This window comes from Salminus brasiliensis, chromosome 17 (genome assembly GCF_030463535.1).
Source record: "Salminus brasiliensis chromosome 17, fSalBra1.hap2, whole genome shotgun sequence".
Lineage (NCBI taxonomy): Eukaryota > Metazoa > Chordata > Actinopteri > Characiformes > Bryconidae > Salminus > Salminus brasiliensis.
Window position 1 is genome coordinate 27,858,572 of NC_132894.1, and position 21,942 is coordinate 27,880,513.

At 38.9% G+C, this 21,942-nt stretch overlaps 2 protein-coding genes across 2 annotated transcripts; both read left to right on the plus strand.

The window, feature by feature from the left end:
• Positions 1 to 3,158: 3,158 nt before the first annotated feature.
• Positions 3,159 to 13,084, plus strand: znf143a (zinc finger protein 143a). Its single transcript, XM_072660121.1, has 16 exons — positions 3,159 to 3,272; positions 5,782 to 5,882; positions 6,019 to 6,105; positions 6,250 to 6,330; positions 6,427 to 6,555; positions 7,187 to 7,380; positions 7,555 to 7,626; positions 7,717 to 7,827; positions 8,176 to 8,251; positions 8,839 to 8,964; positions 9,429 to 9,608; positions 9,698 to 9,925; positions 10,737 to 10,867; positions 11,243 to 11,362; positions 11,524 to 11,637; positions 12,775 to 13,084. The coding sequence occupies exons 2-16, from the start codon at positions 5,789 to 5,791 to the stop codon at positions 12,844 to 12,846; spliced, it is 1,815 nt and encodes a 604-aa protein (XP_072516222.1). The 5' UTR covers positions 3,159 to 3,272; positions 5,782 to 5,788; the 3' UTR covers positions 12,847 to 13,084.
• Positions 13,085 to 14,273: 1,189 nt separating this feature from the next.
• On the plus strand, positions 14,274 to 20,504 carry LOC140538551 (wee1-like protein kinase 1-B). Its single transcript, XM_072661147.1, has 10 exons — positions 14,274 to 14,627; positions 14,722 to 14,912; positions 15,980 to 16,037; positions 16,146 to 16,315; positions 16,474 to 16,742; positions 17,005 to 17,091; positions 17,687 to 17,772; positions 18,894 to 19,064; positions 19,190 to 19,335; positions 20,026 to 20,504. The coding sequence occupies exons 1-10, from the start codon at positions 14,274 to 14,276 to the stop codon at positions 20,174 to 20,176; spliced, it is 1,683 nt and encodes a 560-aa protein (XP_072517248.1). The 3' UTR covers positions 20,177 to 20,504.
• Positions 20,505 to 21,942: the final 1,438 nt, after the last annotated feature.

Sequence of the window (21,942 nt, forward strand, 5' to 3'; positions counted from 1 at the left end):
TACAATGCCCTCATTGTAGTAATTCTTTATCAATTGAATCTATCCATTGTAACTGTATTGTTATCTGATTGATAATTTGCAGATGAATAATTATTATTATTTACTTCACCTTCTTATAATTATTATTCTGCAAACGATCAATGATTTTCCATTAGGAATGATTAAGGTGTAAAAGTTGGTGCACTCTTCTTATCATGTCATAATGATGTTAATGCACTGGTGACACCCAACCAACCACATGGGGTACCACAGCAACACCCTAGCAACCACTATGCAACACCATACCAACCACTTGGCAACACTATAACATCCGTCTAGCAACCACTTAGCAACCACTTGGCAACACCATAGTAATGACCTGGGAAACCATAGCAACAGCCTAGCAAACACCACAACCACCACCTGGGATACTATAGTAACCACTCAACTGCCAACACCTTGCCAAGACTATTGCAACAATCTGGCATAGCATAGCAACGATCTTGCAACACTATAGCAGCCATCTAGCAGCCACTTAGTCACACTATAGCAACCACCTGGGATACCATAGTAACCACTCAACTGCCAACACCTTGCCAAGACTATTGCAACAATCTGGCATAGCATAGCAACCATCTTGCAACACTATAGCAGCCATCTAGCAGCCACTTAGTCACACTATAGCAACCACCTGGGATACCAGAGTAACCACTCAACTGCCAACACAAACACTATGTGGTTGTGACATGGCTGCTATAGTGTTGCAAGATAGTTGCTATGCTATCCCAGATTGTTGCAATAGTCTTGGCAAAGACTATTGCAACAATCTGAGATAGCATAGCAACTATCTTGCAACACTATAGCAGCCATGTCACAACCACATAGTCACACTATAGCAACCACCTGGAATAGCATAGCAACCACTTAGTAACACCATAGAAAGCAAAAAGGGGTCTACCCTAGTGACAACAAAGCAACAGTCTAGCAAGCCTGGCAGCCTGGTCTGCTTAATGGTGTGAATGTAATCATTCTGCATTTCCTTCAGAAAGTTCAAGTTCAAATAAACTTCAAGTTCCTTTTTAGTATTTTTATTTGTTTATTAGGTTTAATAACTATTACAACTAGAACATCATGAAAGTGGAGGTTTGAAAAAGGGAGGACAAGAACACTTTATGGGTCAGGACCTCCAGTCCTGTAGTCCACCTGTACTGCACAGGATAGTATGTCCTTGCTCCTACTCTCCTGACTCAACTCTACACTGACAAAAAGGTTGATGACTTTATTTGGCTGAACACATTTACTGAACAAATGCCTGTGCATGAATAAAACATGTTACATCATGCAGTGCTGTCTTGTCTGCATGATGCCCATTAGGACTTCTGGACTCCAGAAATGAATGAAAACTGTTGGGCCTTTGTAGAAACTTCCACCAGGGAAGTTCCTTTCAAAGACAAAAATTCCCAGAAAGACTATCTATGGAAAATTCGTAGATTTATCCTACATTTCTACACAACTGGCTTAGATTAGGTTAAATAAACGTAAAGTACAAGTCTTTCAGAGTGGATTGGTGTGAAATTCTCCATCCTATAAACACAGATTCATCAGTTCAGTAGTTAAGAGTGGTGGTGACAGGAGCCAGATGTCTAAATAAGCAAATAAAAGAAACTTCTTACACAAAAGGGTTATGAATACACTGGCAACCCCCACTGTGAAAACCTTTCACACCAATCCATTAAGAATAACTTTGTTTAAATCTTAATGTAATTAGGCAGACATTATGAATAATCTGTGCAATCCCACCATAGTGGTGATCTAGATACCTGTTTTCTAATCATGGAAAAATAAGAAAGTGGCTAAATATAGTCTGAAAATGTTGGAGATCTTGGAAAGATTCAGCTACTGAGCCACTTAACTGACATATTTTATCCACTAAACAAACTTTCCTTTAGTAATTGCTCTAATGAATGTAGTCAGCTACATTGAGTCTAGTTGCAGGTCATTTGATCCCAGTGTGGTGACAGATTTTAATGCACATTTTAATGATGTAATGCATCTTTAATGATATTTTTTATTGCTACTGAATGAGACACAGAACATGTGTAACCCATGTGTGCAACCTTTCCCTGTGTTCATGATCTTTTTATCTTGTAACATGACTTTCTTTCCAGATATTGCCATAATTTAACTGTACTGGAATAACACTAGACTGTTCCTCTCTGAGGACAGCTCTGAAATCAAAAAGCCATTACATTAATGATCCCCCCCAAAAAAGAAAATTACAGAGGGGCTTTATCTAAAGGAAAAGATTTGCAAGTAGTAGGCCTAGTAATCGTTGAATAGTACATCCAGTAACCATGTGTTGTTGTTTTTTTGTTTGTTTGTTTTTTGTTTTTTTTTATACTGAGAGGTTTTTAATACATTGACTGTATGTCAGGGAGAAAGTCATGGACATGTCCTGGAGAGACTTTTAGAAATGTTTGTTCTAAAAGCAGTGGGAGCGCTGATTTCTACATCAGTACCGACTTATTCTTACAGCTCTGGTCTAACTGAGGCTCCTGGCAGAAAGTCCTGTTATTAAAAACAAAAGCAATAAAAAAAATAATAATGAATAAATGAATAAAAAATAAAATTTCATAGATATGAAAAGTCTTTTTTTTATAATTACAAAGACTGACAGATGTGGAATAGGGAAATACATTGCTGTATGTTTAAAAGTAAATTCACTGCACATGTATTAAATCAATACAAAATAAAATATATTTGTATGAATATAATATTGGATATGTGTGTATGGCAATTTTCTTAAAAATAACTAATTTAATAATATTTTAAAAATTAATTTAAAGACAAAATAAATTATGATGCAACTGAATACAACTACCTCGCAGATTTGGTTGGTTTTGTTGGGTCTAGATAATGATCTAAGCTATCTAATGAACTATAGCCTCTGACCCAGCTTCTGTCTAAAGAGTGCTGGCCCACACCAGCCAGCTAACAGCTCGGCCCAGCTCGGGGCTTCTGCCCAACCAGGAGCACCGTCTGCGAAGCTGCTGCTGCTGCTGCTGCTGGACGCCAGCTACCGGTCTGTTGGTGCTCCTTCCTCCTCCGTCAGTGCAGATGGCGCTGTGGAGCTCTGCGCCGCCGGCCGACCCGCCTAAAGAAGAAACCCACAAACACACTTCTCCAGGGACGGCGGCTGCATGTCACAACACACAGAAGAGTTTAGAGCGAGCCATTCCCCTAAACACACCCATGAGCCACGGTCCAGAGGAGGACTTCGGACACTGTTAGAGGTCAGTATGTTAGACTGCGGGGTTTATATCCGCGCGTACTTACTGGAATATCGGTCAACGTGAGAGGGACTGAGCTAGCATCGGTACTGCCATCGTCCTGCACTGGAGAGGGGAAAGGTAGCCCCCTGTCACTCAGCAGACCCCTCTTACACACTCAGCTCGTTGTAGAAATAAACACTGGGGTCAGGGTGTGCTGCTTGCTCCATTAGAGCACACGGACAGGTCAGCTGTAGTTTAGGTAGCTAGTGCTAGTTGGGCATGTCAGGTGCAGTGTGAGGTCTGTGTGTGTGTGTGTGTGTGTGTGTCTGTGTGTGTGTGTGTGTGTGTGTGTGTGTGTGTGTATGTGTGTGTATGTGTGTGTCTGTCTGTCTGTCTCTGTGTGTGTGTCTGCCTGTGTGTGTGTCTGCCTGTGTGTGTGTCTGCCTGTGTGTGTGTCTGCCTGTGTGTGTGTCTGCCTGTGTGTGTGTCTGCCTGTGTGTCTGTCTGCCTGTGTGTCTGTCTGCCTGTGTGTCTGTCTGTCTGTGTGTCTGTCTGTGTGTGTGTGTGTGTGTGTGTGTGTGTGTGTGTGTCTGCCTGTGTGTCTGTCTGTCTGTCTGTCTGTGTGTGTGTGTTCATGTTTTATTAAGAGAAGCTGTGGAAAGATTAGTCTGTGACTGTGTCTCTTACAGTGTGGTCAGATATTGACTGCTTTATGAATTCTACAATAATTATTCACTCTTTACATTTTCATAAAGTTCATCTTACCTCAAACATAGAATCCCCCCAGCCTTATTTATTATTAATAAAAATATAACTCAGTATGTATTCAAGATCAGAAACGTTCAGGGGCTTCCACAGGTGCAGCAAAGAGGAAGCACATTACATTCAAATAGTTAAAAGCATGGGTTTTTTGTGGTTTCTTATTTTTCGAAGTCCTATATGATCGTGCCATAGTATTACAGTAGAATTGCACTGATTATGTGTAATTTATATATATATATATATCTCGCAACAGCTAACACCACTACCTGCCACTGACGCACACCATGTGGGAGACTGGGTTCGATTCCCGGTCTGGGTGGCTATGCTGCGCTACACCAATAAGAGTCCTTGGGCAAGACTCCTAACACTACACTGACCCAATACGAGTAACCTTGTAAGTTGCTCTGGATAAGAGTGTCTGCTAAATGCCATAAATGTAAATATATATATATATATATATATATATATATATATATATATATATATATATATATATAATGTGTATATATATTACACACATAATAAATCAATTAGGCAGTGGTGCAGAGGGCAGTGGTGGCTCAGCAGTTAGAGCACTGGGCTATCGATAACAGGGTTGTGGGTTCGATTCCCGAGCTTGGCAAGCTGCCGCTGTTGGGCCCTTGAGCCCTTTCTGCCCCCCAGGCGCTGGAGTTGGCTGCCCACAGGTCTGTCTGTGTGTGTGTGTACTCACTGCCCCTAGTTCACTTGTGTGTGTCTGTGTGTGTGTGTGAGAGTATTTCTAAAGATGCTGATGACATGATATTCTTACCAGATGTTGGAAACAACCGATTCAATCCATGCATGCATAGAAATCAAACGATGCTGATAATCTAGATGTCCATAAATCAAGTTATGTGTAATAAAGAAGTGTTAAACGCATGAAGAAAGGTGCAAAAAGCCATGGAAAGTCACAACACCAGCTGAACACTATCTGTAATTACAAAGCTGAGCTCTTGTAAGTCCTTTGCAACCTTATTGTTGCTAAACATACAGCTGGCATTGGTTACAGAAGGATTTCTATGCGGCTGATGTGAGCACTGTTGGGAACATAATCTGGGGCCAATATCAAACACTGGAAAATGTGCATTTGGGAATCACATCAAAAACTTCACTGTAGAAGAACCTCACTGTAGGATAACTGTCCATCTGTTTATCAAACCAGAAACTGTGTTTTAAAAAAATAATAATTCAATAAATATGTATTTTTATTATTCCAATGTAAAATAAAGTGGCAAATTTAATCGGTTAATTTAAAGTTTGTCAGCCAATATAAGACATTTTGCCAAAAAATAAAGTTTGCGGTCAATTATACTAAAAACATAATTAAGAAAGATATTCCTACATACATTTGGTGATCCATTTGGGCTTGATGGTGTTAATAGAAGGATAATTACATGTATTAATAAATTACAGTTTTAAGAAATCAGTAAATGGTGGATATTTTATTTTCGTTTACATTTCCAATACTAAATACCATTCCCTTTGTAAGACTTTCTTTTAGCATTGTCAGTACCCTGTAAACATGGGTTAATTAGCTTTTTTGAGTATAATCTGTAATATATGTTTGGAAAATAACACATTAAATTTAATCAGTATTTCCAGCCTTGCTTCAGATTCGCTCTCAGTGCTGTAAATAAAAATGAATTCAAATATTAAATGAATGAATTAAATGAATTAAAATCTGAAGTCCATTGGCGAGAACATACATGTGATTGAAGCCTTGACCTCTTTGTTCTTGATCTTCTAGGGTTAACATGCTGTTGGCGCAGGCAGGTACAAAGTTCCAGCATGCCGGAGGTGATGCCCAGGAGGTCACGCTGTGCCTAACTGAAGGTGTTGGGATTTCAGGTCAGACTATTTGGAATTTATTGAACAGTAATGTTGAATCCACTTGAGCAGCAGGCTTGAGTTTGAGTGTAAGAGCTCTATGGCTATGTTTTGATCCCGCCATGTTGCTGATTTCATTTATTTCATCCAACTACAGATGGAGAGCAGAACATAGACACAGTCAGTTTGCAGGCTGTGACTCTTGCGGATGGTTCAACTGCATATATACAGCATAGTACTCAAGGTAGATCTTGGTCACCTTTAAGAAGAACTGTCTTTAAATGAAAATGTAGTAGAATTTACAGCTGTGGCCAGATGTTTATGTGGCCTGTGAGTTTTGAGCACAGTGTCAGTTGATTCTCAGGGATGGTCCTCTCTTTTGTTTCAGATGGCAGTGTCATGGAAGGGCAGGTCATCCAGCTGGAGGATGGCTCAACTGCATACGTCCAACATATTGCTGTACCAAAAGGTCTGTTTGGAAATTTTCCAGCTGGGCTTGAGCTGCAGATAATTAGCACTGTTTTCTGTAATCCTTATCATTTTATGTTCCTGTGAATGCTTTTAGAGGAGCCCACCGGATGGTCAGGGCAGGTTATGTCTGATGTCATGGGGGGTGAAAGCCTGAGTCTGGAGGATGGTCAGGCTGTTCAGCTAGAAGATGGGACCACTGCTTACATCCAGCACACTCCCAAAGGTCCGGTCATATTTTCAGTATTAGCTTTCAGCATGAGGAAATTGGATGAGTACCATGGTGTATTTCTGTTCTCGTTATAAACTTTGCGATATGCCTTCTTGACAACATTGTGGATATTGTCAGTATGTAAACATTGTAACAGAAACATTGACAAACCTAATCCTCATTAATTGGATGTAGGGCATTCACACTGCAGTGGAATGAAGCATTTTTCATGATGCCTCCCACTGTTTTTTGGGAAGACTGGTAGTGGTAGCAGTGTAAATGAGGTAAAGCTGGCAGCAGAAAGTTTATGCAAATTGGAAGGGAGGTTTACTGGGCAGTGGCCAGTCAGCACTGCGTAGGAAGGGCTTTGTCATGATACAAGCTAAACGTGGTATGAGATTAATAATTAATTTGTCTTCTGGCTTTCTCAAAACCTACTGATAATGCTGACACACTAGCCATAACATTAATTACATTCAGAAGATTGTTATTATTTCTGTGTGTCTGCAAATCACAGTTTGTGCATCCATTTTCTGGTCAAAATGTTTCCACTTAGTTTTGGCTAATTAGTATTTGCTAAAGTTGAATGGAAAAACGTTTAATGAGACTGTGAAATATCACCATGTTTTTTTCTTTTATGTTTTAGAGACCTATGATTCCAGCGCCCTGCAGGCAGTGCAGCTGGAGGACGGCTCTACCGCTTACATTCAACACGCTGTTCAGATACCACAGGCCAGCACAGTCCTGGCCATCCAGCAGAACGGCAGCCTAACTGATCTGCATGTAGATGGGACCATTGACCCAGAAACAATTAGTGTGCTGGAACAGTTCACCACAAAGGTAAAGTAAAAATACAGACAGACAGGTTATAGCTTTGGTTTGGTGGGCATCAAGCTAATTGTAGGGTGTGTGGCATTCCCTTCGTTTCATCATGGTGTTATAAAAGTATATCCTTAAGTATAATGATGATGTACAGTTTAATAGCGATGTTGTACGTGTGTGTTGGCTTTGCAGATAGAAGAAATAGAACCTTTTGCAAACTCTGAGTTCATTCCAAATGGCCAAGATGGTGTAGTACAAATGCAGGTACCTACAAGAACTATCTAAGAGAACTCAATGAAATACAGAAGAAATGTGAGTAGACTTTTGGCATGACTGCAGCTTCTCTTTCTGTAGATTCTTCTTCCAGGTCATGGCAGTCGGCGTACTGTGCAGTCTGGAGAGAAATCTTTTCAGTGCAGCTACGAGGGATGTGGCAAACTGTACACCACAGCACATCACCTCAAGGTCTGTGTGGGTTAAAGTTAGATTTCCATTTCAGTAACTTAATTGTTTTGAGGTGTTTGTGTGATTTGTTTCAGAGAGAGCTATTTTGATTAACTTTATTTAGCTATTCAGTATGAAAACATAAAAAAAAAATATATATATGCATGTCTATGCACCTATCCAATAAAATGTCTATGTAATCTGATGGACAGAAACCCAAATGTATTCTGCTTTATCTAGGTGTAAGTCATGGCAGGCTCTATTACATGCTACAATAAAGCTACAAGATGACAGAGCAGTGAAATAGATCTTTTTTCCTGATCCAGCTTAAAAAGTGAAAACTTTCTGTGTATTTCTGTGTTTCACCAGGTCCATGAACGTATACACACGGGTGACAAGCCGTACTGTTGTGATAAACCAGGCTGTGGGAAGAAGTTTGCTACAGGTAACGATCTGATTTATTTCGGCTTGAGGACGAATGGTGTTGAACATGTCTTGATCAATAATATAGAGAAAGCAACAAATGACTATTTTGATAGTCGAATAATCTATCAATTATTGAAGTGAATAATCGATTGTGAATAGCTCAGCTACCAAATAACTCTTACGTCGCTGTCAGCTTTTAAATTTAGCTTGAGGTTGTTTTTATCCTTTTGCTAACCAACGTTAAAGGCAGTAAATGATAAATAGAGGAACACCTAATAGAAAATCACTGTTTTAAATAACTTTTCTGCTAATATGAAAGAAAAGTAAAAGTAAAAGTCCAATCTGTTTTTAATGTCAACATTTAAAACCAAGCATGTGCAAAGTAGCGGCAACAGCATAAGTAAACAAGTAACAGCATAGCGGGAGCATGTCAGTTCAGTTGTTCTGCATATATCCAGAATTTCTGATGAAAATGCATGTTGTTTAGCTAAATTGGCGATATTTCAAAGGGTTAAATATTGGTGCTTGTGTACCATGTTCTGTGGAAACTGTATTCTAAGCTTACATGCAGTGTTTTTTAAAGCTCCCATGTTGTTGTTTTTTTAGGTTATGGCTTAAAAAGCCATATCAGAACACACACTGGTGAAAAACCATACTGCTGCCAAGAAGTGAACTGCAAAAAATCTTTCAAGACCTCAGGAGATCTCCAAAAGCACACCAGAATCCACACAGGTAAGCTGAATGGTACAGCTCCTATAAAAGTATGTAAATCTTGACCACAGTTCTCTCTACCACTCTGCCATAAAGCTTTGACCTGCCCCAGGCACACTTACACATGTGCCATATTCTTTCCATTTCCTAATAATGGGTTTAACTGATGATGTTGGTTGACTTGGAATTTTATTTTTTTTTATCCATCCCATGACGTCTACTCCTTAATAACTCTTTTCCCAGAGATGCATGGAGTGTTTTTTGTCTTCATGGTGTGTTTGTAGCCATTAATACTGATTAACCAGTGACTAGACCATCCAGTCTTTATACTACATTCACTGCATTTAGGTGATCACCATTTTGCTAACTGTGAGACCACAAGCACCCATTGCCTGGACCTCTGTTGAATCAGGACAGATACTTTAAAGGGGGTGAATATTTATGCCATCATTTGTCCACTGCAAATGACCTGCTTCTTCTTCCAGGGGAGAAACCATTCATGTGCCCTTATGAAGGCTGTGGGCGATCCTTCACTACCTCCAACATTTGTAAAGTCCACGTCCGCACGCACACAGGGGAACGGCCCTACCATTGTCCAGAGCCGGGGTGCGACCGGGCTTTTGCTAGTGCAACCAACTACAAGAACCACATAAGGATTCACACTGGTATTCTGACCTCATCAACAAACCTTGCTTTTTTCCATTTAGGCTACGTCTTCTCAGGGCATAAACAATGATTTTCTTTTCGTCCTCAGGAGAGCGGCCCTATGTGTGCACTGTTCCGGGCTGTGAAAAGCGATTTACAGAGTACTCAAGTCTGTACAAGCATCATGTGGTTCATACACCGTGTAAGCCCTATCGCTGCAACCACTGTGGGAAGACCTACAAGCAAATTTCCACGTTGGCCATGCACAAGCGTACAGCACACAATGACTCCGAGCCCATCGAGGAGGAGCAGGAGGGCTACTTTGAACCTCCAGCAGGTCAGTAGTGTTGTTGATCTCCTCAAGTCTATGGCATGTGGTAAAATCCATATTGTGATTCTGGTTTAACACTGTATATTCAAAGCAGCATTCTTGATGTGATGTGCTTAAAGATGGACCTGCATTATGTTTAACCTAAATTATTATTATTATTATTATTATTATTATTATTATTCAGGTTTTCTAAATTTTAAAGCAGGAATGATATTAAATCTTGATTAAATTTGTATTTTATATATTTAATTGTCACATGACCATTTATTTCTCACTATACCTTAAAATATAAATAAATATAAAAAATAAAAAAACATCTTAAATGGACAGTATCAAAATCGCCTGTTTTCTGATTGGCTTCCCTGTATTGTGCCCTCAGAAAGTAGTCTGGGCTTAAACACTTCTCATACAATATCTTTAACGTCTGCTGTAGACTGACTAGGCCATTATATGTAAATGCGCTTATTTTTCACATCACATCACAAAAAAAAATAATAATACAGTAGATTTTTTTTGCAGCTTATGTTCTATGTATGGACTGTATAGAGTGGGAGCTGAATGGCTGGTTTTGAAACTAAAGTAGTGTTTATACTCATTAATAACAATTTGCTATCTCTAGCATTGATCTAATCAACAAGAGAAACTCACCTGGAGCTTCTAAGATCTAATCAGTACTCAGAATATTTACCAGTTGATTAGAGACTTATTTGCATATTGCAGGAAAGGAAAGTCCAGTATAACAAATACAGTTGCTGATAGATTTTGCTAGCCTAGCATAGAAAATTCTCATTTCTAATAACTTGATCTCCTCATTCAGAAGCCATCGATGACCCTTCCATAAATGCTGCCACAGCAAAAGGTGTGACCGTCTGCTCGGAGATGACCTCTGATATTACAGGGCAAGACCAATTAACCCTCATCACACAAAACGCAACTGGGACGCAAGAGGTTAGCATTCCCAGTATCTTATGGCTAAATAAAGAAATATGGATAATTGATTCATTCCTGCAGTGGCTAGGAATGACCGTATTTGGGCAATTAACAATTTAAATGGCTCAATACAACTAGTATAACAAGTGTTTCTCCACATTCAACACAAAATGCCACTTTTAATGATGACTGCAGTCTCAGATTTATTCAACCCCTTCATGACGAGCATCTTTAGTACTTAGAAGAGCTCCCTATTGCTCTTATGACCTCCTGCAAATGCATAGCCAGGGAAATGTGTTAACATTGTTAAAGGTCAGTGGCATTAACACTTTTTTTGGAAGCCCTGTTCTGTATGAGCAATAAACTGTTTTTTTTTTTTTTTTTTTAATACAGGCAATCAGTAATACCATCACCATGGTAACACAAGATGGCAGTATGATCACTCTTCCAGCCAGCGAGTCTATACTCTCTGGGGACGTCACCATGTTGCATGCAGATGGTACAGAAGGACAGGTGTGTGCTACTTTGGACATTACATGTCCCTGGATGTTAATGTGGAATTCCAGAATGCTGACAGTCATGATCGTTTCAGAAAATACCTATACCCTTTCACTTTCACTGCTCTTTTTATTAGCCAGTAGGTGCATTCATTGTCTCTTTTGCTTATTCTGCAGATGACCATCATGTCTTCATCGGATTTATCTTCCTTGCAGACCAAACATGAAGGGCTTGTTCCACATCCAGTTACTCTTCTAGCCACTTCTAATGGTACACAGATTGCTGTTGAGGTAACTGCAATTCTTTATTTCATATTCAGACACTTACAGTCATGAGTACAACTCCCTCAAAAGTCAGCATGTCCAAAAATATTCTATAACACACCTTTTAAAACTCAGCAGAAAGATCTTTCTGTGGTGAACTGGGGTAAAAGCGTCTAGCGGCGTGTTTACGGGTTCAGTGTAAAGACACCAGAAAATCATATTCACTCTAACTGAAGTTCAGATTGGAAGTGAACTGGCAAACAAGAGAGCTGCCAGCTTATAAAGTAAACATTTATTAATTTAGTAACTCATTTTCAAATCAGGTTAAGCTCAGTTATTACACACAGCCTTTCCCGCCCTTTCCTTAATGGTTGTTTAAATGGTCAGACTTCTTGAAATCTTCTGAATTGAAGAGATGTGAAATCACCTCAGTATTTTTTAATTTGCCATCTTCCTTTTCAAATCATTGTCTCACCTTAAATGCATTCTGTACAGCTGTTTCCTTTAAGGTGGAATGGAAAATTTGTGCAAGAGGCTAGGCTCCACAGTGTACAGCAGCACAATATTAAAAAGACATTCACTAAATTACATAGATGCTAATGCTAAGATGCCTCACCGTAGATGGGGAATTGTGGCCAGGCCGTGCCACTAGTGTAGAAATCAAGCTTTTTAGGTTCTCAATTTAAATCTCTAACATCTCTACAATAAAATCTCATCATTTTTGTTCTGTTTATTTGTAGGGATGACAAATTGATCAAAGTTATTTGTCAGTGTGACTGATCCCAAATATGACCTATTAAATATCGTTTTTTACTTCTTAGCCTGTGCCCTTATGGAAGATGAATCATAATGACTGATTGGGTATTTGGTATTGATTCTGCAGTTATCAGTGTGTTAATCATTTTTTTATTATTTCTCACTTATATTATCACCTCTTTGAGGTGTCACATTCCTTTGTTTGAAGATTAGATCTAACATCCACTTACACAGGATCTTGATTAATCACACCTAATCAATGGTAAAATCATTGAACTTTGAGGAGCAGTGTTTGGTTTAACATGCAGTGCAGCTGAACATGTAGTGGCTTGTCAAAATGTTTGTGTTTCAGATTAATTTATGGTTGCTTTTATAATGAATTACATTTGTTGCATTTCTTTCCTGCAGCTGGATGATCATACCTCATTGGAGGAAGCTTTGCGGATAGCATCAAGCATACATCAAGGAGATACAGTGTGACTGGGAAACTAACAGCACAGACTTTAGTTTGATTGTTGGTTTTGGACAAGAGATAAAAAAAACCCAACATGGATATGAAACCTATTGTTTTGTCTTTTTTTGTTGTTTCACCAATCACTCAGAGGTTAAAACCAGGATAATATTTCCTTGGTTTTGTTTACATTCATATTTTTTGATATGTATAGATGTTAAACAGGCAGAGTGGTGCACTATCTGACTTTTTAAATAAAAAGCTTCATCAAATGAGTGTCTGCTCTTATGTGATTTTTACTTGCTGACTTGGATCTCTCATTTTTTACTTTTTGATATCATTCAAATCTGGCAGTTGTTATTTAAATTGCCTAATTTCACGATGAATAGAAAAATGATCCAAAATGACTTTGAATAGAATCTTTATATTGACCTTTTAAGACCTTTTCCTTCTAATGACATGTTTCAGGTATGTCCGGACATGCTAATAAAATGGAGCATGTCCAGACATGCTAATAAAAAGGAAACTTTGAACAGTGAGGTCCAGTACAGTGCATTGGGCAGTCTTGTTTGTTGCCTGTGCAAAAGTGCATTTTACCCAGGAGTCACAATTCCTAAGCATAATGCATTATAGCTATATTATTTACAACCTCTAAGCCTATATAACATTGTAGTTACAGTCTTGTGCAAAAGCACATAAGGGACCTCTACAGAAAACCACTTTACAGCTAGAAAATCAAAAAACATATAAACATATAATATATATTTAAATATATAATTTAAAGTATTTTAAACTAATGTCCAAGTGTTATTTATAACTATTTCATGAAATAATTTCCTCTGAGGTTGTATTTGTTTGGTATTTGTAATTGGTCGTCATCAGGCCTAAAACTTGTATCTCCATTTTTTTTTACTTTTAACATAATGTGAATCTGACAGTTTTTCCTTTTATTGTGACACGTCATAATAAATGGATCAATAGAAATGCTCTACAATGACGTGGAATAAAATATTTCTACACTAACTTTATAAGATTTTAATTCGGAAAATTGGGAATTTGGAAAATACAAGGTTGTGTGTGACTATATGTGTAATGTAACGATGAAAGAGCCTCCTGTGAGGTTTGTATTTACACTATTATTATTATTAATTTAATGCTGGATTATTTGAGGTTTGTTTACAGCTGAAAGCTCAGGACAGCAGCCGGCTTCTCATTGGATAGCAAAATGAACCGCCCAGCCCCGCCCAGCCCCGCTCAGCCCCGCCCCCCGGGCAGCCTACTAAAGCCTGCCCGGCCTCCTGCGATTCAAACTCACAGAGCGCGCTCTGATTGGCGGCTGTAGGGGATAATTACTCAGTAACTGTGTGAACCGAGGGGGATTACAGTGACTGTAATGCTCATTTAGGAACACCTGCATCTTTCCCCGTTAGTGTTTTCTCCTCATACTTTACTAAGGATGACACAGTTTCGCCAGAGGTTGGATTTTGACTCCAGTGACGCAGAGAATGAAGGAGGGCAGAGCAGCTGCGGAGGACCCCAACATGACCCGGACGCACCGTGTCAGGACTCGCTTACCGACAGTCCAAACCGCGGTCTTTTCAGAACTTACAGCGCCTCAGACGAAGAAGCTGGGCCATTTCTGCCCACCTTAAAAACGCCGTGTCTGCCGGAGCGCACACCTGCGAAACCCTGCTGCACCCCTGTCGCTCACAGCCAGAGCTCAGACTCTCCCACACTGCACTGCCCCAACTCCCTCAAAACGTTAAGAAAGCTTAGAGTGCAAAGTAACGCGAGATCGTCGTCCAGCAGGGTAATGACAGCGCTATTAACACTACACAGTACATCTACAGTGTTGAACATGACTGCATGTGGTATAATTGTTATAATTGTTATTCTCTTTACAGCGGCTTGTGTTTGAACTCCAGTCCAGGAGAGATGGCCTTCAGACACCAGCTCCATCGAGCCGTCTACCTAAATCAGAGATGAAGAGGAGGAGAACTCCCCTCATCAACATAAACCCATTCACCCCAGACTCTCTGCTCATCCAGAAGGTGACCTCCAGGAGGAACAGCCGCAAGAGAGCCCACCAGAATGAGTAAGGATGTGCTACTGATACTTATAAGCAGGTTCAGTCATTAAGATTAAAAAATACCTGAAACTTTGGTTTTACTGCAAGTTTGAGCTTAGAAATAAAAAAATATACTCCATCAAAGAACATAAGGAAAATATATTCATATATTTTCCACTATTTTACCATTTGACTAATATCAGCATTACCAATAAAACTAAGAAGACATCCAGGTTTTCCACTGTGACCCATGGGACCTATCACTACCACTGTAAAGAAATACTGATCATTCCAAAATGAAACCATTAGGAATAATCCTCGCAACCTTTGAATTATGTCGAAATTTTTAAAAATCGGTTGAATTCCCCTTTACAGAGTAGCTTAGTGAGAACTAGTGGCATGTCTCCGCATGTAGTCAGTGGTGCTGAGCGATATGAGGTATATTTCCACATATTGGTTGTGGTATCACACAATATTGATTTTTACTTTCAGCAGTGCTCATAGATTACAAATCTATCTGAATTAATTTATTATAAAGGTGCTTCAACATACTTAAAAACTATGAAATATGTATGCTTCATTAATATATCACATTTAAAAGACATTGTCTTGGCATATCAGTGATCAGAAAATATTAAAATTATTAATCCACACTTACTGTAGCAATCTTACCCTATTAAAAGCTGCATTTGTCAAGTATACTTGTGTAAAAGCTTTCAGCTTGTCAAGAGGGGGAGCTCAAAGCATCATATGTATTTACCAGAAGTGAAGTATACTCCTCACCTGTAGGGGGAGCCCATGAGTGAAACAACACAAAACTAAACAATCCTCACTTAATGCTGCTTTAAGCATCATCTGATGCTCGATATAATTGAATACATATCATATGACCATATGATACCATATGGCACCCAGAGTCTTGTACCTTTGACTTGTACAAACTTTTTAATGATAAATTATATGAACATCATATTGGCTCAAAACATTGTCGTCACTAGACACACGCATCAGGTGGTCTCTAAGCAGTTAGGCCTAGCTCTCCTCTGCTCATGGTGTAATGGTTTAATTGTGTTTTGTGATTTTCTCCTTTACAGCTGCTGTGGAGACTCAAGTGATTCTGAATTTGAAGAGGAATTCATTCCTCCACAAAAGGTATATGTTGAGTTCATGCTTAATTTACAAATTCCGCTTGTGGTTATTACTCATCTTTGCAGTCCAGTACCTTACCAACCTCTTCTACACATTCCCTGCTGTTAACAGAGAAAGGCATTTGTTGGGGGTCACATGTCTCGCTATGCGTCTGAATTCCACGAACTGGAGAAGATTGGCACTGGAGAGTTTGGAGCTGTTTTCAAGTGCGTGAAAAGACTTGACGGTTGTATCTATGCCATCAAGCGCTCCAAGAAGCCCTTGGCGGGTTCAGCTGAAGAGTAAGTAATAGTTAGGATTACAGCATGTAATACATACATATTAACATATAATAAAATGGAATACCTGCTGTAGGGCATTATCGTTAAAGCCGCAGTTTGATCAGTGATGACATTAGTAGTTAACATGGTCTCATAAAAATCATATGCTCTTGTAACAGGCAGACTGCTTTGCGGGAGGTGTATGCCCATGCAGTGGTGGGACAGCACCCCCATGTAGTGCGGTATTACTCTGCATGGTCCGAGGACGAGCACATGCTGATACAGAATGAGTTCTGTAATGGGGGAACGCTCGCAGACCTTATTGCAGAGAACCGCAGGAAGCTAACGTTCCTGTCTGAAGTTTCCCTGAAAGATCTGCTTCTGCAAGTCTCCCGGGGTCTAAAGTACATCCACAGTGTTTCTCTTGTTCACATGGATATCAAACCAAGTAAGTCCTATCGAGTTGGTTTGCCTGTTCCCTGTCAGAATACAATGATGAATAGGGATGCATGAAAATATAGACTATAATAAAATATCATCTAATGATAATCTAAGTAGATGTGTATTTTATATATCAGTAGTGCATTTATACATATGATAAATGTAGGTATGCAATATTTTTTATGATCTCACAATTCCCATTGGTGCATCCCTTAGCATGATACTGTGATGTAGCTTATTCTGAAGTGTCTTATCTTTTCTATCTGCAGGTAATATATTTCTGTCCAGAAGAGCGATGGTCCATGATGCACATACCGGCAGAGATGGATCGTATGCAGATGTTGTGTACAAAATAGGTGTGTGAAGTTGGAAAGCTTCTTAATCTACTTATTTTCAACTTAATAAGTAGAATACTAAGACCACCTACCTGACAATGGGAATAATCACCCTTGGCTCGGATGGCACTATCGAGATGGCCTGGATTAGGTGGCGGAAGGTGTTCATTATAGACGTTAACTGGTTCACAGTGGTGCGTTGATTGCTCTGTACCACTCTGGCATCAGTGGCTCGTAGGGCAGCACTGTTATGTCGTTGGAAGTCCATTTTCAGTACACCTTTACTACGGCGGCTCAAGAACATCCTACACAGATACCCTATTACCATTCCCTTTTAAACATCAGTCAGTTTACATCCTTCGTCCATGACAAGCGTTTTGCCTGCGACAAACTGACTGGTGTGCCCGCTTATATATATACATGCAGCAGTCTCTGTCATGTGGCATCTGTGACGTCCCGGGTCGAGTACAGTACAAACCAGGGGTGGATGTAATGTTCTGATATTACAGTGACAGTGGACAAAGGGTGGTAGCATCTCAGAAATATTGCTACAATGCTGTATTATTATTGTTTTATTATAATTATTAATGTAATGTTAAATCTGTTTCTTCCTCAGGTGATCTTGGTCATGTGACACATGCAAACAGTCCAAGAGTGGAAGAGGGTGACAGTGGATTTTTAGCAAACGAGATCCTGCAGGAGGTAAACATTCAAATCTTTAGACTTTTGTTTATTGTCATTTACTGTTTCATGTAGTCTGTTGTAGAATTGCATGCAGTTTCGGAACACTTTCTCAAAACTGCTGTTAGGTAAATTGTTTAGTTTTAATTTTCAACTTTCAACAGGTTATTTAAACACGTTTTGTAAATGCATTGTGATAAGAGAGTATAAGGGAGTATAAATTTAAACATATTATGTTATCTTATTCATTATTATGTTAATAACAAATTATATGTTAATAACTTCATTCTGTATTTCTTCCTGCATTTATGTATTTATTTTAATAGTAAACATTAATAACAATATGTAGATATTTAACCAAACACATTTTAAATATTATTGTCGTGATGGCTATTTACAAATGAAACATCAATTGTAGATCAACCTTTGAGCAGTTAGCAAGAGCCTTCTTTACAATGTAGCCAAGGCGACACATAAAATATAGTCAAAAGGAAAATAAGAAATGTGTATAGTAAGTAATTATAAATGATTATATATATATATATATATATATATATATATATATATATATTATATATAATATATTATAATAGTTCTATCTTATAAAAAGGATAATGATGAAAAAAGTCAGAGAACAAAAACCTAGATCATTCCTAAATAAATAAACAAATAAAAGAGTGAAAGCATGAAACAAGGAACTGTAGTGAAGCAGTAATGATTAGGAAAAATAAAATAAAAAATGGAAAAAAAAAACCAAAAAAAAAAACCAAAAGGTGAAGAGACAACTAAAACAAACTCATTTAGAGATGAAAATGATTGAGTGACAAAAATATCGACTGATTCGTATTTTATTTTATTTTTTCTTATGTAGTGCATTTATACAGTCAAGCTGCATTACATTGTGTTTTATTTTATTTAGTTTGAAATGCTTGGGTGTGTTAAATCTTGGTCGTGTGGGTCACAAATTGAAAAGGTTGGACTAAGACGAGTGCTTTTGTGTTTTTGCTGTGGTATCTTTTTTGTGCATGCACTGTGATGCAGGAATTTTGGTGTCTATACGACACCAACTGTAGTACCATAACAACCCCAGCCTGTCGTTTTGTCATTGGAGTTTGACTCGACTTACTTTTCTGGTTTTTCAGGACTATGGGAATCTGCCTAAAGCAGACATTTTTGCCCTGGCACTCACAGTGGTAAGCGCCTCAGGGACAGAACCACTGCTGACGAACGGAGAAAAGTGGCACAGCATACGGAGAGGCCAACTCCCACACATACCTCAAGTGCTCTCACCAGAATTTCAACTTTTGCTGAAGGTAAGTTGCATCAGCTACCTCTTCAACAGACACAGTGTCCACTGCCATGTGTTCAGCATTCTGTGTGTGTGTGTGTGTGTGTGGTGTCATTTAGAAAGATGCTAATTGTCAACTGTCTGTTATAGACGATGATTCATCCTGATCCAGCCTGCAGACCATCAGCCGCAGCCCTCACTAAGCACCCTGTCCTCCTGTCCACCTCCAAACTGAGTGTGGACACACTGCGGGAGCAGCTTCAGGCAGAGAAATTCAAAAATGCACTGTTGATGAAGTAAGTGCTTAAGCATAGCTACACTGTCATTGTTGACTGTGCACTCACTGAGCAGGTAGTAGAAAGACATGTACACCTACATAGATACAGTTTCTAACAATGCAGTGCATAAAACCATGTAGATATGGGCAAGCAGCTTTAGGTAATGTTCACATCAACCATCAGAATGGGGAAAAAATAAAATTTTGAGAGCTGCATGATTGTTGGTGCCAGACTGGCTGAGTATTTCTAGAACTGCTGATCTGGGATTTTCAGCACAGCAGTCTTTAGAGGTTACTCACTCTAGTGCACAACAGTTCTGTAGACGAGACGTCACAAAGCAAAAGCCGCCTCAAACTGGTTTACTGAACAATAATAAAAAAATGTTTCAAACATCTCAGGAATTCATGTCGTGAACAATTAAGGTCCATTTATCTCAGTACACAATCACATTTAAATTATTATTACCAACCCTGGTTTGGAATGAACTAGTGTGATGGCCCTGTGGGGTCCTGAGCATTGAAGAACAGGGTGAGGCTAATAAAGTATGCAGAGAATCAGATGGACTGCATTCTGGAACTGCAAAGTGTTCCTATATGGTCAGTGGAGCTGATAGAACGATAATAATATTCTGATATGACTGTGTACATTTATCTTAATTGACGTGGCTACCTTTGCATATTTGCTCACTTTGGTTCTGTGTTCATTTAGGGAGCTGAGGGAAGTCCAGCTGGCCGCAGCAGTTGCCCAGGAGAGCATCTCCCATAACGCTACGTCGTATTCCACTGGAGTCGGCTGCAACGCATTCTCCAGACATGTTGGGAAGAAGATAACTCGTTCACTCAGTCTAACAACATTCTGATACTCAGTTCTAGTTTTTTTTTTTCCTTGCTGATGAGGTGACAGTGAACTTTGGAGTGTGAAATAGTCATGTGATCACTTAGCGGAAAATGTCTCACTTCGAAACACTGGGGTGACACCTCGAGCCATCTACCAGAAAAACTGCAACCTGCTGAACCATGGAGACAGATAACCACAGTGTGTCTCCAGACTTTATTTTAAAACTCGCTTTCTGGTCAGAGCTAGGTCGTATGATCTGTTAGCATGGGCTTGGATGAGTAAGCCCTGTAGTGTAGGCTTTCAGCTTGAATATTTAAGGCACAGAAAAACAAAACTCACAGGCAAAACAAAAAACACAGGCCAGTACATAAGTAACAAAAATACCACTGAGGGTATTTTTGTTGCTTATGTACTGGCCTAAGCGGTATTTAGACACTAACTAGTGTGTATTTATTTTGAATATGTTTTCAATTTTTTTTTAATAGGATTTACACCTGATGGTGTGTCATATTTGAGAAGAGTCTGTATGTAACATGTGGACCAGTACTAATTCTTATTGGAACAACAATAATAGTTTTTTTTTTCTTTAAGAATTCCTTTGACGTGAATGTGTGCTGTGTGTTAAATACCCTGTGAAAGGTAGAACACAAGGCAGTGATGGCACTTTGATTGCACTGATGCAATTTCTATACAATCTGCTGCTAAAGGCAGGCGCTTTTATTGTACAGCCTACTGATGTTTACATGCACTACTATATTGAGATTTTCCATTATATGGGTGTTGTTGTTTCATGATGTATTACCATGAAGTGATTTTCATTAAAAACAACATACTTAATTTTTTGTTATTAATAACTTGCTATTTGACAAATGTTATTACAGATGATAAATGCTAACATTAAATAATTTAGGCATATGTATAGTTGCAATGGCTCATCAAACATAGTATATATATATATATATATATATATATATATATATATATATATATATACACTAAGGATATTATAAAGTTGCTGTTACGCAAATTTTGTCTCAGTCTTAAGGACAACTGCCACATTCAAATTGTGCCAAAAAGTAAAAAATAGAAAAGTTGGAGAGACAAGGTTTTGTTTCAACAGTGATATAGATATAGATATACTACTTATTATGCAAGGAACATGTTGAATGCTTAAGTATGTTAATGATTAAGATCCACTCTAATTTTAAGTTGTTCCTGCAGTTTGCTTTACATAAAAAGATTATTTTAAGAAAGCAACCTCAACAACTTTTAAAAATTTCAGTCACTTGTCTGCACCATAACGGTTAGCTGAACAACGGAATCAACATTTAACAGATTCTGTTTGAGATCGTGCCCAAAGATGGCAGATGATAGATGAATATATAATATTGAATCCGGTCACCCTTTTGCTGCCAAAACAGCCTTGACCTGTCAAGGCATAGACTTCACTAGACCTCTGAAATTATGCTGTGGTATCCAGCACCAAGCCGTCAATAGCAGATCCTTTAGTTCCTGTAGGTGGTAAGGTAGGGCCTTAATGGATCAAACTCCAGCACATCCCACAGATGCTCGATTGGATTGAGATCGGGAGAATTTAGAGGCCAAGTCATGACCTCTAACTCATTGTCATGTTCTTCAAACCATCTGCCATCAGGGAATACAGTTACCATGATGGGGTGTATTTGGTCAGTAACAGTGTTTAGGTAATAGGTAGGTGGTACGTATCAAAGTGACATCCATATGAATTGCAGGGCCCCAGGTTTCTAGCAGAACATTGCCCAAAACATC